The following is a 22,090-nucleotide window of genomic DNA, read 5'->3' as shown; positions in this document are numbered from 1 at the left end:
AAAATAAAAGGAAAATGTATTGTTTACAACTGCTATTCAATCTTAAATACTGAATAGATAAATTTGTATCTGTATTTCAAATTACAACTACATTATAAATCATAAATCTTTTCTTTATTCACAATATTTTACTTTTCGTTTCCGGAGTTAAGGACGCATGCGTTAAATTCCTATATTTTTGCAGCTAAAAATCAACATTGAGATATCAAATGTGTTAAATTCTTTGAAATCGATTATTTTTTTGTGAAAATGAGACTAAAAACAACTTTACAGAAAGAGCCGAAACATATCCTTTTAACTGCCTGTACAGTTCAACTAAAAAATGCTTGAACAGTTCTTTTCGAACTTGATATAATGTATAATTTTTGCTGTCTGAAATTATATCCATGTATTTGTCTTTTGAAGTCACATATATTCAATCTGATCTCAAAGATTATGAGGCAGATGAAACCTGTTAAAGGGGATGAATGATACAGTTTATCGGTCGTTCAAACTGTCAATATCACTGCTCCGCTCTTACCCCTTACCATGCGGTACCGTCATATCACAGGCGTACCAAATCCACCGTTTTTTGGCTCCAATACACTTTATCGCTTATCCCGACTGACCCGGCCGCTTGAACTTTTGACGCATACAACAATCACATTTCCATTGTGGCGTCAGATATTTTGTTTAATGACGTCAAAATTCAATAGGAACCTGTGTGATATCCAGTAATAAACGTATTTACACTTTTGGTATTTAGCTGTTTTTTTTTTTGCCTCCGAATGACCTTATATCACCTCTGAATAACCTTTTGACGTCAAGCAACAATCACTTTTTAGTTGTGACGTCAAATATTTTGAATTATGAAGTCAAAGTTTTCGGGAACCTGTGTGATGTTATGTAATGGCGGACTAATTTGCGTACAAGTGTAAATACGTCTATGGCCGACAAATAGCTATAAGGTGTATGGCGTTCCATACTTTTAGAAGTCAGCTTTATGATACTTATTTTGAAAGTTATGCATGTTCCATCAACCTGAGGCTAGCTATAGTCATGGGTCTTATGTATAAATTGCATTTTGAGCACAAATACGGACTTGGAAATTTGAAATCGTATGAAACAGGGTTCTCTGGAGGGGTGGGCTTCCCTTTTGTGTCTTACACAGGAAGTTCAGAGGCCTGAAACTTGCAAAAATAGTGCAAACCTGCAAGCCTATAACTACTGATTGTAATAATTATTGAAAAATGAATTGGAAAAGACTACTTCCGGTTTCGATCCATTTGAAGTAAAAAAATGGAAAAAATCGTGAAATTCCTTCCATATTTTTTAGTCCAAATGACATTCTGTAGACTGCCAAACCAAGATCAGATTCACTCCCACCTCACCTGACAACTGTTGGGGTCAATTTGTTTACTGGGGTCCACTCTACATGCAGGCTACAGCTGGATAGATACCTCTACCAGCATCCCTGGGTCTTCGGGGTCAAGCTTAAGGATGAAAAATTGTCAAAATTGATGCTTTTTGCACCTGATGACCAACTTTGGGGCAAATTCTGAAACTGAGAAAACACTTTCAAAGACACATAAACCGCCTGATAAATCGATTATCAGGTTATCTGCATATTGATATCGTAAAATATCAGCTGGTGAGCTGCTTGACACAATATGAAGGCTTTTTTTATCTCGTTTGCTGTGCACACTGGACAAAATATTTTACATATCAACATGCAGACAACCTGATAATCAGTACTTAGTAAATACCCTAAAGACAGGGCCGTAACTAGGGTTCGAATTCAGGGGAGGCAGGGGTTTGGGGGCCGCTGATTGAGCCCCTTTGAGCCCGCCGATTTTTTTTTCTCTCAGTCATTGGCTAAAAATTACCCGTTTCCCTTCGATTTCCTTACTTTAAGAAACACCAGTATTCAGTGCTTGAACCTGGAAGCAACTTTTATGCAAAAACAAGCTGAGATTGCTGTTCGGGTGAGCCAAGGCTAGTTCCGTCTTGAAGGCTGTACTTTGACCTATAATTGTTAACATTAAATACATTGTGACTGTGGATTTTTTTCTCAAATGATATGACTAAAATTACCCGTTTTCCTTCGATTTCCTTACTTTAAGAAAGATCAGTTTTGGCTTGCTGGATCCTTGGAGCAATATTCATGCAAACAATTATTATCTGTATTTTCTGTATTTAAAGATATTTTTTTAGAAGCTGGTAAGTTAAAAAAAACCCATATAAAACAAGATTATAAAACGCAAGATATTTTTTTTTATCGAGGATCTTGAATTTCAATAATGTTGAAAGTTGAACAGACGTATATAACTACAACCAGGCACTTTCTATACTAGTCTAGTATATACTTAGTATAGAAAGTCCCTGCTACAACGAATGGGAGTGTTCACCTACTAAGGCATTGACCATAATGTTCTCGTACGATCGGGAAACTTAAAAAAACGACCCAACAGCTGATTCAGCCGGTAACGAATTTCCGATATCTTAAAAGATTCACAACACAAAAGGAACTTCCTCTGCTTAAATAATTGAGCCCCAAATAAATGTGAATAGTTAAGTTTTCATTCAAAATTATCGAAAGCATAGTTTCATATGTGTTCTCATACGAATACTGACCCCCCTCAATACTGAATAACAGACGGACGGCCACACGAAAAAGAAAAGAAAACAAATACTGAAACGGTTTACTTTCGATCAAAAATCCGAAAAATGACAGACATATCACGTATCATGATTACACTGTTAAAACTGTTAACTTGTGTTGTTTATAATACAAAGTTCTTCGTGTACATATTGTCAATATTTTATTTTTTTACTTCAAAAAAAAAAATTGTGTAGAAAATTCAGGGGAGGCACTTGCCTCCCCTGCCTCATAGGTAGTTACGGCCCTGAAAGATTTTTAGTTTTATATTATATGGAAATTCAAGTCTCAAATTTTACCAAGTTTGGTGCCAACATTATGATATATATTATAATCCCAAAGTGAAGCGTTTTAGTAAAAATAAGCTAATTAACCTTTGAAAAAAATTCTCTCCGAATGAAAAATTGAGTTTGGCGTTATAAAGTCGCTGTAAGGCACCAAAGCAGAAGCCTTTCCTAACGTCTAATTATTTGGTCTACTTGCATTGTAAATGTAATAGAAGGGGGTCAGGGTTAAATGTACATACCTTATTGCAATTTGGTTATCAGAATACTTGACCCAAGATTGAGCAAAACTTAATATAAAATCACTTTTCATTTGTGGCATGAACATTTATGATGTCCAGTAATGGCTGTTCTTTGTCCCTATTTGATCATCAGGAATAAGGGTTTTGGAAGGGTCTTATTTGCCAGTCTTGTCCTAAAGTTACAGAAATAATTTTGATCATTTCATTGAATCAGGTTCATATCACCATTTTGCACTTGTGTTAGTTTAGTCATCCCCCTTTTCTGTAAAAAAAAGCGGAGCGAAGCGAGGCGAAAATTTTTTTGGACCATTTTATGATGAAAATGATAAATACCCTATCTGTTTCTTACTATACCATATTTCAAGAAACGATAGTAACATCCTAGTGGGTTTCATAATTTGGAAACCCGGGAACAGATAAGACACAAAATGACAAGCAAAAACTTTCAACATTGAAAACTAACTACAGATGAAAAACACGGACCCCAAAAAAATGTGGCGACCTCCGGTGCTCCGAAGGTAAGCAGGTCCTGCTTCTTGCAAGACACCCGTGGTGTTTCTCACGAGGGTCATTTTAAAATCAAATGAGAGGTTTCTACGACAACGGTAGAAGGTCATTTGTAACACAGATACCCTAGGTGAATCAATAGTCTTTTGGACGAAATGACAATGGGAATACGAAATCGAACGGCTACTTTTAAGTCTTGACTTATAAGTAAGGGAAATAAATCTAAGATGTTTTCAAGGTGATTTTATTGAGCCTGTGTAATTGCTGGGCGAATTAGATAAAACGTTTTGGCTTTCGTTATCCGCTGCCTTCTTGCTAAAATAAAAATCTAGCTTCTTCATTTTTATTTTGATTTCTACCGGGGTTAAACTTTGTGTCGTGATTGTAGTTGCAAGTACAGACACCGCCAGACACGATAATCCGGAAAGACTAAAGACTATCCGAAATTCAATTTCAGGATTTTTTTTTTTTTTTTGTGAAAAACATGTGCAAGCAAATGATTTTTTGCGTAAAGGCAGCTAAAATTTGAGATTGCCTTTCTTTGTCTTTTGTTTATGTCGGCGTTGCAGTCCTTCTACATCATTGTTGATACGTATACAGACACTTATCCCAGTCTGGATGGACCATACCAAGGCCTGTAACTATGTGATATTGGCATAGAATAAATCTTCACTAAAGGATTCCTTGGTGTCAAGTATAACATGTTAGCAAATAAATACATGTAGCACTAACTCTATGAAACAAATTGTGTCCGCCCTATATCTAGAGAACCGTTATAATTTCATACTTTATACTTGACATGTATATTTAACCAACACCAAATGGTGTGTCCTAATGTTTGTACAACTTCCTAGGTCAAAGTTCAATGTCAAAAACTGGTTTCAGGATCCAACACTCCTTTGAAAATTGTGTCGACTGTATTTAGAGATCCGGTTTAATTTCATTCTTGACATGTATATTAATCAACAGCAGACATGCAGAGGGTGTGTCATAATGTTTGTACAACTTCCTAGGTCAAAGTTAAAGGACAAAATCTTGGTTTCAGTGTCCGTCAGTCCATTGTCTGTAATTGTGGACGGTTCTATATGTAGTGAACCCCATGTCCTATGGTACAGATCATTTGCGCTCTATATTTTGAGAACTGTTAAGATTTCAAAGTTTTAGATTAACCCATTTTTCCAGAATTCACCTAGTGATCAACAATGAATTCACATCACACAGTCATATCACTATTATACTATGAAAATAAGATCAGAATAATTATCAGTTTAATTAAATTGCCAAATAAAACACTGTAACTAAAAGACAGAATAAAATCACTCTCAGCACATAATGTCAAAAATGAGACTTTTAATAACTTGTAAAAAAGTGCTTCATATCAGCTAATCCATACAAACTTTTTACCACACATTATTTACAGCAGGGACAACAGAGATGGCTCCCACCTCAGTGATGTCTAGTTTTTTTGTTGCAGAAGATCAAAAAGGCAAATCACACATTACAATGTCCATACAATCCAACCCATCTTCTTGTATATTGATCTGAAATTTGGGGTTATATATATTTTGTTTGTTACTTCAAACTTATCTTAATTATTGCACTCCTTATTTGAAGAATAAAAGAAACTTATCTTATTGGTTATGAGCTGTCAGTAAATTAAGATACCTTAACATTTTCCACATTCTGAACTAGTCAGCTGTGTAGGATGGACAACTCCAGAAGAACTGTATTCCGGTGCTGATGATCATCTGGTTCTGAAGTGGAATCTGAGTAACAATGAAACAAATACCCTTGTTAAGTTACCAGATGATGTTTTCCCTACTGATATGCACTGGTTTCCTAAATCTGCTGCTGGGGGTGGAAAGAAGACGGGATCAGACCTCTTTGTTTTAACATCAACAGATGGTAAGGTTTTCACCAAGAAAATAAATACATCAGTTATATTTGGGTGTTTGTTTTAATTTAAATAATTATACAATGCATGTATGACATACACACTGAACTTTCTTCTAAAGTCTTCAAAATACACAAGGTTGGAGGTTTATGTTACATACATGCAATGGTTTATCTGAAATTAAGTCCACAGCATTTTGTGCCTGTACAAATATAAAAAAGAAGATGTGGTATGAATTCTGTTTTTGTAAATGAGTTGTATTTTGTATGTGTGTGCGGTCTACTTTTCTATCTGATTTGTTTGAACTGAAAAATGCCCTGATACATCTGTTGACTAACTTGACTTTATGATTGAGTGACTGGTTGAGTCTTAAGTCTTACAACTTATATTCCATGCATATTTAGGTCCATAAGGCATTTGATAATAAATAAAACTCATGGAATAGTAAAATTACATTATAAAAGTGTCATAATGGCTGTTTGTGTATGGTGTTGTGATCTGTTAAGATTGTGCTGTATAGCCCAGCAAAAAGGTAAAGGTGAAAGCAGGGCTATTTGTTTGTTTCTGTTAATTATTATTATTTTTTTTCTATTAATTATTACTGTATGAATAATTTTCCATATTAAATTTTAAAGGGAAAATTCACCTTATCAGTAAAACAGGAAGAGTTGAGAAAAGTATAGAGGCACACAAAGGAGCAGTATTAGCAGGAAGATGGAGTTATGATGGATCCGCACTTGTGACAGGTAAATAGGAGATTATATATAATGTGTTTAGGCTTTTTTGAAGGCCCTAAAGATGAAATTAATTTGATTTTCTGAAAGCCTATTATTGTCAAATCTTTTAAAATTTTAATTGTTTTTTCATATTATTTAATTTTTCCCTTAGCTTATGAACTCTGCTTGCATCTTAAATATCTGATTGTACTTGACATCAAGAGTAGTTGTCTGATCTATAAATTTACCAAATGTATCCTTTACCTAGGTATTGTTAATGAACAAAAAACACTTCTTTTAGAACTATAAAAGTCAAATAACCAATATTGACGTTAAGAAATGTTAAATTTAATATTTTTCATAAAACATCATTTTGCTACTAAACTTTTTCAGCTGGTGAAGATGGTCAAGTAAAAATTTGGTCAAGAAGTGGAATGTTGCGGTCAACTTTAACACAAAACAGTCAGTATAAACATCAATATGATTTTCAAAATTTGTATTTACTTTTAAATTTACATTTTAAAATTTTTATCAGATATTTTTCGATGAAAACCTATTGAATTATATATAAAATCCCAAATCATTGTATTGCCCCAATCTATGTTCATTTCTCAAATCTGAGTCTAATCATTGCATCATTTGAAAATATATGTCAGTTTAAAAAGATCCTCCTCAAATCTGTTTTTATAAAATAGAGAGTGGAAATAGGGAATGTGTCAAAGAGACAACAACCTGACCAAAGAGTGAAATAAACAGCTCCACCAATGGGTATTCAACACAGGGAGAAAATCCTGCACCTGGAATTACGAAATTTCTTTCCTCAAATCTTTTGAACAAACATATATTGACATCAAGACTTCATAAAGTATAATTATGATCTATACAAAAACAAAGATTTGAGAAAAGAACATAGATTTTAGGCTGGGCATAGATTTAAGGCTGGACATAGATTTTAGGCTTACATATAAACACATAATTTTGTATAAAATATTCCTAAATGATATAATTTGAATGTGAAAAAATATGTATATTCCAGTGATTTTATGTCAAAAATGTAAGTCATTTATCGACGGGGATTCTCCATTTGTCACATGTTCACTGAAATTGTGTAAATTGTTTGTTTTCAGGTTCTTCAGTCTATGGTATAGCATGGGGACCAGACTCTGACCAGGTTCTCTTCACTAATGGAAGACAGTTGGTGATCAAATCATTACAACCTAATGCTAAACCAACAATGGTGAGTCTATCTTCTGACATTTATTAGCAAGAAATGAAACATTTTCACTAAAACTAGAATGATTTGTAATCTTAGCTTTTGTTTAATTCAGATTTTAGATATGTTTGCATTGGGAAAATTTTGTTGGTAAATGCCTATCAGAAATATATGTAAATTAAACATTCACCAATTTTACTAATACAAGGTAAAGTGATAATCTATGACATTTACCTTTTAGTGGAAAGCCCATGATGGAGTAATACTGAATGTGGACTGGAACCCAGTGAATAATTTGATTCTGTCTGGAGGAGAAGATTGTAGATATAAGGTAACAGTTGAATGATATTTATTACATATTTTTAGAAAACACTTTCATTTAGAATATTTTTGTTAGAATACTTTAAAAAAATTTAACTTTGGTTTTTATACGACCGCAAAATTTAAAAATTTTTCGTTGTATATTGCTATCACATTGGCGTCGTCGTCATCCGAATACTTTTAGTTTTCGCACTCTAACTTTAGTAAAACTGAATAGAAATCTATGAAATTTTGACACAAAGTTTATGACCACAAAAGAAAGGTTGGGATTGATTTTGGGAGTTTTGGTTCCAACAGTTTAGGAATTAGGGGCCAAAAAAGGGCCCAAATAAGCATTATTTTTGGTTTTCGCACAATAACTTTAGTTTAAGTAAATAGAAATCAATGAAATTTAAACACAATGTTTATGACCACAAAAGGAAGGTTGGTATTGATTTTGGGAGTTGAGGTCCCAACAGTTTAGGAATTAGGGGCCAAAAAGGGACCCAAATAAGCATTTTTCTTGGTTTTCGCACCATAACTTTAGTATAAGTAAATAGAAATGTATGAAATTTAAACACAAGGTTTATGACTATAAAAGGAAGGTTGGTATTGATTTTGGGAGTTTTGGTCCCAACAGTTTAGGAATAAAGGGCCCAAAGGGTCCAAAATTAAACTTTGTTTGATTTCATCAAAAATTAAATAATTGGGGTTCTTTGATATGCCGAATCTAACTGTGTATGTAGATTCTTAATTTTTGGTCCCGTTTTCAAATTGGTCTACATTAAGGTCCAAAGGGTCCAAAATTAAACTTAGTTTGATTTTAACAAAAATTGAATCCTTGGGGTTCTTTGATATGCTGAATCTAAAAATGTACTTAGATTTTTGATTATTGGCCCAGTTTTCAAGTTGGTCCAAATGGGGGTCCAAAATTAAACTTTGTTTGATTTCATCAAAAATTGAATAATTGGGGTTCTTTGATATGCCAAATCTAACTGTGTATGTAGATTCTTAATTGTTGGTCCCGTTTTAAAATTGGTCTACATTAAAGTCCAAAGGGTCCAAAATTAAACTAAGTTTGATTTTAACAAAAATTGAATTCTTGGGCCTCTTTGATATGCTGAATCTAAACATGTACTTAGATTTTTGATTATGGGCCCAGTTTTCAAGTTGGTCCAAATCAGGATCCAAAATTATTATATTAAGTATTGTGCAATAGCAAGAAATTTTCAATTGCACAGTATTCAGCAATAGCAAGAAATCTTCAATTGCACAGTATTGTGAAATAGCAAGAAATCTTCAATTGCACAGTATTGTGCAATAGCAAATATTTTCAATTGCACAGTATTGCACAATAGCAAGAAATATCTAATTGCACAATATTGTGCAATAGCAAGAAATTCCAATTGGATTTCAATTGGAGTTATCTTTCTTTGTCCAGAATAGTAGTTGAATCAACTTAAATCATTGTTTTATACAATATACAATGTATATTCACTTTTACTACCAACTGATAGATTAAAACAATCTTTACCATTCAGTAATAACAAGCACTTTTTTTACATTTTAATATTTTATGATGTATTTAAATGAGTAGTTATTGTTGCAAACTTCATTAGAAATTTGAATTGAGATCAGTTTTGAAATAAGGGAAAGGGGGATGTGAAAAAAAAATTGGGGGGTCAATTTTTTTCATTTCAGATTTCATAAATAAAAAGAAAATTTCTTCAAACATTTTTTTGAGAGGATTAATATTCAACAGCATAGTGAATTGGTCAAAGGCAAAATTTTTTGTTTAAGTTCATTAGACCACATTCATTCTGTGTCAGAAACCTATGCTGTGTCAACTATTTAATCACAATCCAAATTTAGAGCTGAATCCAGCTTGAATGTTGTGTCCATACTTGCCCCAACCGTTCAGGGTTCAACCTCTGCGGTCGTATAATGCTGCGCCCTGCGAAGCAACTGGTTCCATTTTGAAAATCATCAGCAAGAAAGAATTTGAACTCTATTGTCTTGGGCAGACCAATGTCTCTGATATATAGTCTTGACGGTGGACTTGACCTTGGGCAGACCAATGTCTCTGATAAATAGTCTTGACGGTGGACTTAACTTTGGGCAGACCAATGTCTCTGATAAATAGTCTTGACGGTGGACTTGACCTTGGGCAGACCAATGTCTCTGATAAATAGTCTTGACGGTGGACTTGACCTTGGGCAGACCAATGTCTCTGATATATGGTCTTGACAGTGGACTTGACCTTGGGCAGACCAATGTCTAGATGATAAATAGTCTTGACGTTGGACTTGACCTTGGGCAGACCAATGTCTCTGATATATAGTCTTGACGGTGGACTTGACCTTGGGCAGACCAATGTCTCTGATATATAGTCTTGACGGTGGACTTGACCTTGGGCAGACCAATGTCTCTGATAAATAGTCTTGACGGTGGACTTGACCTTGGGCAGACCAATGTCTCTGATAAATAGTCTTGACGGTGGACTTGACCTTGGGCAGACCAATGTCTTTGATATATAGTCTTGATGGTGGACTTGACCTTGGGCAGACCAATGTTGGGCAGACCAATGTCTCTGATAAATAGTTTTGACGGTGGACTTGACCTTGGGCAGACCAATGTCTTTGATATAGTCTTGACGGTGGACTTGACCTTGGGCAGACCAATGTCTCTGATAAATAGTCTTGACAGTGGACTTGACCTTAGGCAGACCAATGTCTATGATATATAGTCTTGACGGTGGACTTGACCTTGGGCAGACCAATGTCTCTGATAAATAGTCTTGACGGTGGACTTGACCTTGGGCAGACCAATGTCTCTGATAGTCTTGACGGTGGACTTGACCTTGGGCAGACCAATGTCTCTGATATATAGTCTTGACGGTGGACTTGACCTTGGGCAGACCAATGTCTCTGATAAATAGTCTTGACGGTGGACTTGACCTTGGGCAGACCAATGTCTCTGATAGTCTTGACGGTGGACTTGACCTTGGGCAGACCAATGTCTAGATGATAAATAGTCTTGACGGTGGACTTGACCTTGGGCAGACCAATGTCTCTGATAAATAGTCTTGACGGTGGACTTGACCTTGGGCAGACCAATGTCTCTGATATATAGTCTTGACGGTGGACTTGACCTTGGGCAGACCAATGTCTAGATGATAAATAGTCTTGACGGTGGACTTGACCTTGGGCAGACCAATGTCTCTGATAAATAGTCTTGACGGTGGACTTGACCTTGGGCAGACCAATGTCTCTGATAAATAGTCTTGACGGTGGACTTGACCTTGGGCAGACCAATGTCTCTAATAAATAGTCTTGACGGTGGACTTGACCTTGGGCAGACCAATGTCTCTGATAAATAGTCTTGACGGTGGACTTGACCTTGGGCAGACCAATGTCTCTGATAAATAGTCTTGACGGTGGACTTGACCGTGGGCAGACCAATGTCTCTGATAAATAGTCTTGATGGTGGACTTGACCTTAGGCAGACCAATGTCTCTGATAAATAGTCTTGACGGTGGACTTGACCTTGGGCAGACCAATGTCTCTGATAAATAGTCTTGACGGTGGACTTGACCTTGGGCAGACCAATGTCTCTGATAAATAGTCTTGAAGGTGGACTTGACCTTGGGCAGACCAATGTCTCTGATAAATAGTCTTGACAGTGGACTTTGTCTTGGGCAGACCAATGTCTCTGATAAATAGTCTTGACGATGGACTTAACCTTATTTTAGTGCCCTAATGTACAGATGAAGTTTTAAGGAATAGGTCTGATATGCAGTAACAACACATCTTAGGTCAATAATATAATGTATTTTGATTGAATGTTATAGTGAAGTATATATAAAAATAAGGAGATGTAGTATAATTGTCAATGAAACAAATATCAAAATAACAAGGATGTAGCAATTACAGATCACTGCATGACCTTTAACCCATACTGTATATCTGTTAGGCATATTTTATATTGTCTGCACATTATTTTTCTGCTCCAGTGGTTAGTTTGACTTTTGTAGATTATATCTGTTTCTCATCAGTATTAATGTCATTACATGGACTGATTATGAACACCTCTATGCCCATAAGAAAGTTTCTATACACCATTATACCTCAGTTGGAGAGATTATTGGCCTTTAAAATAATTTAAATATTGCCACAGCAGATACTTTACTTTATTGGACTCCTGTTATGTTATTATCATTCCATCAGTAGTTTGGATGTGAATTAATAATCTGAAAAGGTTTACTGTTCAGATGTTATTAATAGATATGCTAATTTTGTTTCAGGTATGGGATACCTATGGTAGAGTAATGTATAACAGCTCTGCCCATGATTATCCTATCACTTCAGTTGCCTGGACCCCCGATGGGGAATTGTTTGCTGTAGGATCTTTTAATACATTGAGGATTTGTGACCAAGCAGGGGTAAATTCAATTGTTTAAATATTAAAACTTTACCCATCTTGTTTATTATTTTAGAAATTAGATAGCAGTTAATGCAAGATCTAATATTTTGAACAGCTTTGTTGCAGAAAAGCTATTGTCATTCATTTCAAGGTAAACTAACAAGATAAGGAAATACAGCTAATATGAGGACTTTCTTTGTTTAAAAATACTATGTTACAAATTAGGAATTAGTATAAAGAATTTTTAAACTTTACCAACACCAAATTCTTTAAAAATATACCCAACCCTCTTGTAAATCTTTAATAATTAGCGTCATACTCGAAATAACAGATCTTTATTTTGACAGTGGTCTTATTCCTTGGAGAAACCTAACACAGGGAGTCTGTTCAAACTAGCATGGTCTGGAGATGGCACACAGGTAGCAGGAGCTTGTGGGAATGGTCAAGTACTTATTGGTCATTTAATAGAAAGGTAGGTCGTGAAGAGATGTAAGGTCAATTTCCCTAGTATTATGTTACAGGGTAAATATTGCATTCATGCAACCTTAAGTTGCTGGCTTGATATTTTTCAATTGTTCATACTTGATCTCTTCTAATGAGAGAACAAAAACAGTGAAATTGAGCACAACATTCTCTACATACTAGCTACCACAAACAAGAAATATAGAATGCAATGTTTAAATCTTTAGTTCCCACTGCAATATAAAATGCTCACAAGCACGGAAGGGTGAAAATGGCCCTACCCTTTTAAATGCATTAAGTTTATATTGTCCACTTTCATTAAAATGTTCCTCATGAGAAAAAGGTTTAGAGAAAATGGCCCTACCTACTGGTCATTTTAATGGATTAAGTTAATGGTTTCATGTTTTAGGACTTTTTCAGTTAACTTCATCCTGTGTATATACTAAATATTGTAATTGAAAGATTCATCAACTTTCAGTCTAATATTGTGTTATACAAGTGTTTCATATTTAAGAAATGAACAAAACATATATACAGGGGTAGTAATAATTAATTTGTGTAACTTCTTTATTTATGATTTGATAATATTTTTTTTCTCATGACAGGCGACTTGAATGGAAGAATTATGAAGCCACCGTTGTTAGTAGTAAACAAGTTGACGTAAGGAATGTAGTGAATGATGTTAAAGATAAGCTGGACTTCCGGGACAGAATCATCAAGTTATCGTTTGCTTTTTCTCATCTCATTGTTGCTACTTCATCACAGTGCTATATATTTAAGTAAGTTTTTTGCCTTTCATTTTTTACTGTTTGAGTTTAGTTTATACATGCTTTAATTATTGTTCAAAAGGACAATCATCCTAAGTATGAAGTTAATTTGCCGATGTAAGTTAATCAGCTATCAGTTATCATCATTGAAAGGATAAAAGGATTTAATAGACACATAGGCATGTGCTGGAATCAATGTATAAGATACCAATTTATTTTTTATGGGTTCTTATTCTTGAAACTTTTTTTTCTCTTTACAAATAAAATGACTTTATTTGAATTTCAGTGTTAGAAATTTCAACACACCAATGATATTTGATTTAAAGGAAGGCAATGTGACACTTATCCTGCAAGCAGAGAAGTAAGTTTGTATTAGTGTTCTACATCCTTTAAAACTCTTCTTTCTCAATTATACTAATATTGACTTCAACTGTAGTATAAACTCATTATACACAATCGGTGCTCACACAACAAAACTTCACACCTCAATTCAAGTTCAAAAATATTCCACATTTGTTACTAAGATTAAACTTAAATTTAAAAGAATTAAAGAATTTTCCATTTTTTCCCAATTTTATGACCAAAATAATGGCTCCTATCAGTCTTCTCCTCATTGTGCATCAGTCATCAAATTATAACTCCATATTTTCATTTCAGACATTTTGTGCTTGTTGATACAGCTGGTGTGTATGTCTACTCCTATGACGGGAGAATGGTATCTTCACCTAGATATGCTGGTATGAGAGCCGATGTTCTCAATTACCAGACAGTGGCACTCAGTAATGACACAATCGCTATAAGAGATAAAACAGATGAAAAAGGTTGGTTTTAGTGAGACTGCAATATCAGTCAGAGCTCAGACATAAACAAGTCTATTTTTGTTTTTGACTTAAAGAAGTCAAAACATGTATTTATCATAAAAATGTGTTTTCAATTTTAGACTTATCTAAGTCATAAAATGACAGACTTGTTTAGGTCTATTTATGTTGATGAAAAAACTTAATTTCACTTGGTGGCCAAACTACACAACCTATGACAGCAAAAATCTATCTGAGAGTTCACAAGGACTTGAGCTATCTATATGTAATTGTCTAATTGAACATCCTTACTAAACACAGATGTTTTTCCTCATTAAGTGTAGTTCCAGGTGGTTGCACTAAAAGGTTAATTAACATTATCTCCGATTTTTTAGACTCTCATTCATATTTTTCTTTAGAAGACAAAGCATTTTCTTTCAATGTTGTCATTATTTGATTTAGATGCATGACCTCCTTATAAATATGCGTGGGTCTTGAAGTTAACCAATTTTTATCACTTATCGACTTGTAGGAGTCGATATTTGCAACTTTTTGATTCTGGTCAATTATTTCTTGCTTAACAACATTTGACTTATTAAAGTCGCATTTTGTCTTGCATTAAAGGGAGACTAATCCTAAAACTTACAAATTTAGACCTCTATAAGTCAAAAGCAGATTCAGACTTATTTATGTCTGAGCTCTGACTGAATATACTGTACAACTTGTGAAAATTATGATTAATACGGGTAGTATTTTGATAATTTTGCTTTCCATTCAATCATTTCAACCCCATAATTACTAAGTATACCTCCACTCATAAAGTTGGGGATATGTCTGTTTGTTTGTCCAACAAATATTTTCTATGCCCTTTTCTTAAGGAACCACTGTATAGAATAACACCATATTTGGTCAGCAGCCTGACAGTTGTAACTTGTGATAAGCCTGTATTATTGTATGGTGTACAGCTCCCTCTAACAGAGCTTACTTGACCCTAACATTGTTTCATTGTGTATTAATCAACATTAATATTTTATGATCAGGTGATCCTTTCAGTAACACTAGAGTGGGCACGGGTGGACTGCCCACGGTGGGCCGGTGGAAAAAGCAAAATCCAACCGGGCTGTTGTGTACTATAAGTAATAAGTCAAATATATATCTATAATACTAAAATAACGAGGTCCAATTTGTCATAAAAATTACACCACTACAGACCCTTTTGTATTCCACATAATTAATACTGCCAATAATTAACAAGTTCCCGGTCGAATCGGATACCGATACCAATAGAATATTCACCTGTTACCTATTACCTTATCTGTACGTTCCGCATCTGACAGGCGCACCACCAAACGGTGTATTTAGGATTTTGCTGTATACACAGGTCATAATCACAGGGTTGACACTACTAAATTTAATCATTGTCACATTGTTCCCTATTGTAGTATTTTAATCAGTATGACTTTCTAAGATGACAATACGAATACTAAAAATCTGGACTTAATATATGGCGTATAGGTACAGTTTTTAATTTGTTAGCCGGCATGACATAAAACAGCGAATCAAAGAATTCAACTTTATTTATAACTAATATAGAACAATACTGTTGATTAAAAAATACTCCATTCCAGGCCCTTTTGTTTACCAAATAATTAATATTACCAATAATTGATAGGTTCCAGGTCGACGGATTCAAACAGAAAGATTTTGAAAGCAGAGAAAACTGTGCATCTTATAATCGGAATGACTTTTTCAGATGACAATACCGATACTAAAATAAGGCATACGCATAGTCATACTTGAATTCAGTCACTGACCCTTGATATCACGGGTGTGATCTAGTTGACTATAAAATTAGCTTTTATAAATCAAGTGTCAATACCTTTTTAGCTCACCTGGCCTGAAGGGCCAAATGAGCTTTTCTCATCACTTGGCGTCTGTCGTCGTCGTCGTCGTCGTCGTCGTCGTCGTCGTCGTTAACTTTTTACATTTTGAACTTCTCCTAGAGAACTACTGAATGGAATGAAACCAAACATGGCATAAATGTTCCTTATGAGGTGCTGACCAAGTGTTGTTACTTTGTAGCCGATCCATCATCCAAGATGGACGCCAGCGGGGGACTTAGTTTAACATAGGACCCTATGGGAAATGCATACAAATGACTTCTTTAAGAGAACCACTGAATGGAATGAAACCAAACATAGCATGATTGTTCCTTATGAGGTGCTGACCAAGAGTTGTTACTTTGTAGCAGATCCATCTTCCAAGATGGCTGCCAACAGGGGACTTAGTTTAACATAGGACCCTATGGGAAATGCATACAAATGACTTCTTTTAGAAAACCACTGAATGGAATGAAACCAAACATAGCATGATTGTTTCTTATGAGGTGCTTGACCAAGTGTTGTTACTTTGTAGCCGATCCATCATCCAAGATGGCCGCCAGCGGGGGACTTAGTTTAACATAGGACCCTATGGAAAATACATACAAATTTCTTCTTTTAGAGAACCACTGAATTGAATGAAACCAAACATGTTTGTTCCTTTCCTTTTGAGGTGCTGGCCAAGTGTTGTTACTTTGTAGCCAAATTTTATCTTTTTTTATATAATTTCAAAAACCCAAAGAAAAGTCAGGTGAGCGATACAGATACAGGCTCTTGAGAGCCTCTAGTTTCTCAAAGATTTTTTTTATTCATAATCACTTATAAAGAGGGATAGACATTTCAGTTTTTTACTGGTATTAGTCCAAAAAAAATCATAGCAGTCACCCTATATGAAATTTTTTCAAACTTGAAAAATTTAAGAATTCAGATTGATCTGGTCTTCAGTAATGTATGAGGATCTTTTTAAAAATCATTAAAAGTTCTCTTATGTTCATTTTATTTTTTCCAGTTGTGTATGTATTTGATGCACAGACCGGAAAGAATTTGGGTGATGGTAAACCCATTACACACAAGGTAATTTGAAAATAATAGATAAAATCTTAAAAGGTCTATATTTCAGTTAACTGTCATACTCATATATTCAATTTTAACCCAGTTGAAAAAAGGGGTTGGTGTCAGCTATTTTGCATGCATTACCAATCATCTATTTTTAAAGGGTCCTCATGAAGAAATCTTAAAATCAGTAGGCTCAGTTGGTAATATGACAGATTTTCCAGCTGATCTATCAATCAACATTGCAGCTATTATAAAGAATATAATTAGGAGTAATGTCAAATGAGATGAGACTAAATAATCGTGCAAACTCTAAATTGTCTTGTCAAAAATCATTGATTGTTGTTTTTTATCTTTACCATTACAAAGCTGTGGTTTTTTTTTTACAAAATTCTAAATTCATGTCAGCCTTCTAATTAACAGTATATTGATGAAGTTCAAAATAATATTATTGAGTTATGGCTGTTGAAAATTATATCCATAAAATTGTATGGCCTTTATCCCTTTGTTCTACTCTGCTATGCTACATGTTTGGTAGAGAAGCCATTTATACCAATGTTGAAGACTTTGGTTTAACCTGACTGAGGATCCTGTCTGTGACCTCAAGCACTGGAGACTATATAAACAGAAGGAGATGTGGTATGATTGCAAATTAGACAACTATTAACCAAAGTTCAAATGAAGTGGATGTAAGAAAATCAGCATGCTACAAGATGAAACATTAAGTAGATTTAAATGCCAGGGTGATATTAATTCCATATTTCATAATAACAAGTGATTTAAAACTATTTTTCAGTTAGAGGTAATGGAAATAGCGCTTGACCAATGTGGACCAGCTACAGAGAGACGTCTAGCAATAGTAGATAAAAATAGGGATCTCTATGTGACATCTGTTAGAGTCTTTGGGGGAGAAAGGAAAACACATAAATTAGGTAAGGAATCTAAGTTTAACATGTCAATCACATACTCTTTATATGTTAAAATCCTGATTTATAGAGGGTTTTTTTTTGCCCTCTCCGTAGCGGTAGGCATTATGTTTTACCTTTGTCTGGTTTTAATTATGAATGTAGAAAAGTTATATGTAAATTTATAAATGATTAAACATAATATGTTGATGAATAAACGTTTGAAATCCTGGTTTTTACATTTCAGGAAACATGATTCAATCCTTGGCATGGAATGACTCAGCTAATATGTTGGCAGCATTTGCAGATAGTAAATTTACAGTATGGTATTACCCCAATGTCGTATTTGTAGACAGAGATCTTATAAATAGAACAGTGTTTTCCAAAGATGCAAGGTAAGAGATCTTATAGATAGAACAGTGTTTTCTAAATTAAGATGCAAGGTAAGAGATCGTATAAATAGAACAGTGTTTTCCTAGGATGCAAGGTAAGAGATCTTATAAATAGAACAGAGAATAGAGAATCGTTCACCTAAAAATTCATTAATTCTATAGCAATCATTTATAAAAGAGATCATGATTCAGCATTGAAATGAAGGAATAAGTAAGATTTCTTTTATTAAACAGATTTATTACATTGGTTGCAATGAATTACATTGATTTCCCAGTTAAATAAAAACCAATAATTATACCCCACGCAACGGGTTGCGGAGGGTATAATGTTTTTGACCCGTCCGTCAGTCCGTCCGTCAGTCCTGTTTCTTGTCATCGCAACTCCTCTCAAACCACACAACAGAATTTCACGAAACCTTTTCAGATAATAAGGACATACTATGTAGTTGTGCAAATCGACGGGAAATTGCGATTCAATTTTTTTTCTAGGAGTTACGCCCCTTTGAACTTATTTACTTTAATGTACAACTGCAACAGTTTGTCATCGCAACTCCTCTCAAACCACACAACAGAATTTCACGAAACCTTTTCAGATAATAAGGACATACTATGTAGTTGTGCATATCGACGGAATATTGCGATTCTATTTTTTTTCTAGGAGTTACGCCCCTTTGAACTTATTTACTTTAATGTACTACTGCAACAGTTTGTCATCGCAACTCCTCTCAAACCACACAACAGAATTTCACGAAACCTTTTCAGATAATAAGGACATACTATGTTTAAAAAATGTGTCCGGTGACCTGCCCAACCAACCAAGATGGTCGCCATGGCTAAAAATAGAACATAGGGGTAAAATGCAGTTTTTGGCTTATAACTCAAAAACCAAAGCATTTAGAGAAAATCTGACGGAGTAAAATTGTTCATCAGCTCAAGATCTATCTGCCCTGATATTTTCAGATGAATCGGACATTCCGTTGTTGGGTTGCTGCCCCTGAAATGGTAATTTTAAGGAAATTTTGCTGTTTTTGGTTATTATCTTGAATATTATTATAGATAGAGATAAACTGTAAACAGCAATAATGTTCAGCAAAGTAAGATCTACAAATAAGTCAATATGACCAAAATGGTCAGTTGACCACTTTAGGAGTTATTGCCCTTTATAGTAAATTTTTAACCATTTTTCGTAAATCTTAGTAATCTTTTAGAAAAATCTTCTCCTCTGAAACTACTGGGCCAAATTAAACCAAACTTAGCCATAATCATCATTGGGGTATCTAGTTAAAAAAATGTGTCCGGTAACTCGGCCAACAAACCAAGATGGCCGCCATGGCTAAAAATAGAACATGGGGGTAAAATGCAGTTTTTGGCTTATAACTCAAAAACCAAAGCATTAAGAGCAAATCTGACAGGAAGTAAAATTGTTGATCAGGTCACGATCTATCTGCCCTGGAATTTTCAGATGAATCGGATAATCGGTTGTTAGGTTGCTGCCCCTGAATTGGTAATTTTGAGGAAATTTTGCTGTTTTTTTGTTATTATCTTGAATATTATTATAGATAGAGATAAACTGTAAACAGCAATAATGTACAGCAAAGTAAGAACTAAAAATAAGTCAGTATGACCAAAATAGTCAATTGACCCCCTAAGGAGTTATTGCCCTTCATAGTCAATTTTTAACAATTTTCTTAAAATTTGAAGATTTTCAATAACATTTTCCACAGAAAGTACTGTTATAGATAGAGATAATTGTAAGCAGCAAGAATGTTTAGTAAAGTAAGATCTACAAACACATCACCATCACCAAAACACAATTTTGTCATGAATCCATCTGTGTCCATTGTTTAATATTCACATAGACCAAGGTGAGCGACACAGGCTCTTTAGAGCCTCTAGTTTTCTAGGAGTTATGCCCCTTTGAACTTATTTTCTTTAATGTACTACTGCAACAGTTTGTCATCGCAACTCCTCTCAAACCACACAACAGAATTTCACGAAACCTTTTCAAATAATAAGGACATACTATGTAGTTGTGCATATCGACGGGAAATTGCAATTCAATTTTTTTTCTAGGAGTTACGCCCCTTTGAACTTATTTACTTTAATGTACTACTGCAACAGTTTGTCATCCCAACTCCTCTCAAACCACACAACAGAATTTCATGAAACTTTGTAGATAATAAGGACATACTACGTAGATGTGCATATCGACAGGAAATTACGATTCATTTTTTTTCTAGGAGTTACACCCTTTTGAACTAATTTGCTTCAATATACTTCTGCAACAGTTTGTCATCTCAACTCCTCTGAAACCACACAACATAATTTCATGAAATTTTGTAGATAATAAGGACATACTATGTAGATGTGCATATTGACAGGAAATTATTATTCAATATTTTTTCTTATACAATTTTTTTTTCTTACACTTATTTAATTTCTCCAATGACAATGTGGGGACGTGGGGTATGTGAGCGTGCTTACTAAGGTTCTTTAATTTCAAATGTGAAATAAATGTAGTTATTTCACTCTCTGACGTCATACAACAATAGGCGTTGTCAAGACATCGATAACGGCGGATTAAAACAAATTGTGAATGCGTAGAAAAAGATATAGTTTCTTAGATGTTTTACATTAATTTCTTTAAAAAAAGAATAGCTAATTAAAGAATTCAAATATCGAAAAATATTCAACTCATGACCTAACAACACTGACAATTAACTCATGCGATACACGCATTCGTGAATTAATGTTTTGTTCGGTCACTGGTTGAATATTTTTCTCTATTTGAATTCTTCGATAAGTTATTCTATAATTTTTGTTTGAATGTTTTCCAATCCATTACACATATACATTGTTTAGTTGTAAATGCTTGAGAATAATTATACCCCCGCTTTGAATAAAAGGGGGGTATACTGTTTTACTCTGTCTGTCCTTCCGTCAGTCTGTCCGTCCCATGAATATTTTTCGTCACATTTTTCTCAGGAACTACACTACCAGGATTTCTGAAATTTGGTTTCAGGCTTGATATAAGTCAGCTATACTGTGTGATGCGTTTTCAGATTCATCACTCGACAACTTCCTGTTTACCGAACACTTGTATCATTTTTACACCTGATAGCCAAGTTGAAAATTTTTCGTCACATTTTTCTCAGAAACTGCACTACCAGGATTTCTGATATTTGGTTTCAGACTTGATATAAGTCAGCTATACCGTGTGATGCGTTTTCAGATTCATCACTCGACAACTTCCTGTTTACCGAACACTTGTATCATTTTTACACCTGATAGCCAAGTTGAAAATTTTTCGTAACATTTTTCTCAGGAACTACACTACCAGGATTTCTGAACTTTGGTTTCAGGCTTGATATAAGTCAGCTATACCGTGTGATGCGTTTTCAGATTCATCACTCAACAACTTCCTGTTTACCAAACACTTGTATGATTTTACACATGATAGCCAAGTTGAAAATTTTCGTCACATTTTTCTCAGGAACTACAATACAAGGATTTCTGAAATTTGGTTTAAGGGTCAATATAAGTCAGCTATACCGTGTGATGCGTTTTCAGATTCATCACTCAACAACTTCCTGTTTACCGAACACTTGCATATTTTTA

At 34.5% G+C, this 22,090-nt stretch overlaps 1 protein-coding gene across 1 annotated transcript in view; it reads left to right on the top strand.

Annotated features, from left to right (window-relative positions):
* Positions 1-147: 147 nt before the first annotated feature.
* Positions 148-22,090, top strand: part of LOC143066972 (intraflagellar transport protein 80 homolog) — a 29,826-nt gene continuing 7,883 nt past the window's right edge. Inside the window, exons 1-14 of the mRNA XM_076239861.1 lie at positions 148-288; positions 5,354-5,576; positions 6,201-6,311; positions 6,675-6,743; positions 7,409-7,518; positions 7,736-7,825; positions 12,098-12,235; positions 12,564-12,688; positions 13,284-13,457; positions 13,732-13,806; positions 14,103-14,266; positions 17,132-17,196; positions 17,972-18,107; positions 18,328-18,475. Coding sequence (XP_076095976.1) covers positions 250-288; positions 5,354-5,576; positions 6,201-6,311; positions 6,675-6,743; positions 7,409-7,518; positions 7,736-7,825; positions 12,098-12,235; positions 12,564-12,688; positions 13,284-13,457; positions 13,732-13,806; positions 14,103-14,266; positions 17,132-17,196; positions 17,972-18,107; positions 18,328-18,475 — 1,667 coding nt within the window. The 5' untranslated portion in view covers positions 148-249. The remainder of the gene's footprint in view (positions 289-5,353; positions 5,577-6,200; positions 6,312-6,674; positions 6,744-7,408; positions 7,519-7,735; positions 7,826-12,097; positions 12,236-12,563; positions 12,689-13,283; positions 13,458-13,731; positions 13,807-14,102; positions 14,267-17,131; positions 17,197-17,971; positions 18,108-18,327; positions 18,476-22,090) is intronic.

The sequence above is a fragment of the Mytilus galloprovincialis genome, chromosome 3 (assembly GCF_965363235.1).
Source record: "Mytilus galloprovincialis chromosome 3, xbMytGall1.hap1.1, whole genome shotgun sequence".
Taxonomy (NCBI): domain Eukaryota; kingdom Metazoa; phylum Mollusca; class Bivalvia; order Mytilida; family Mytilidae; genus Mytilus; species Mytilus galloprovincialis.
Note: the sequence above shows the minus strand (reverse complement) of the source record. Positions and strands in the feature narration are given on the sequence as shown.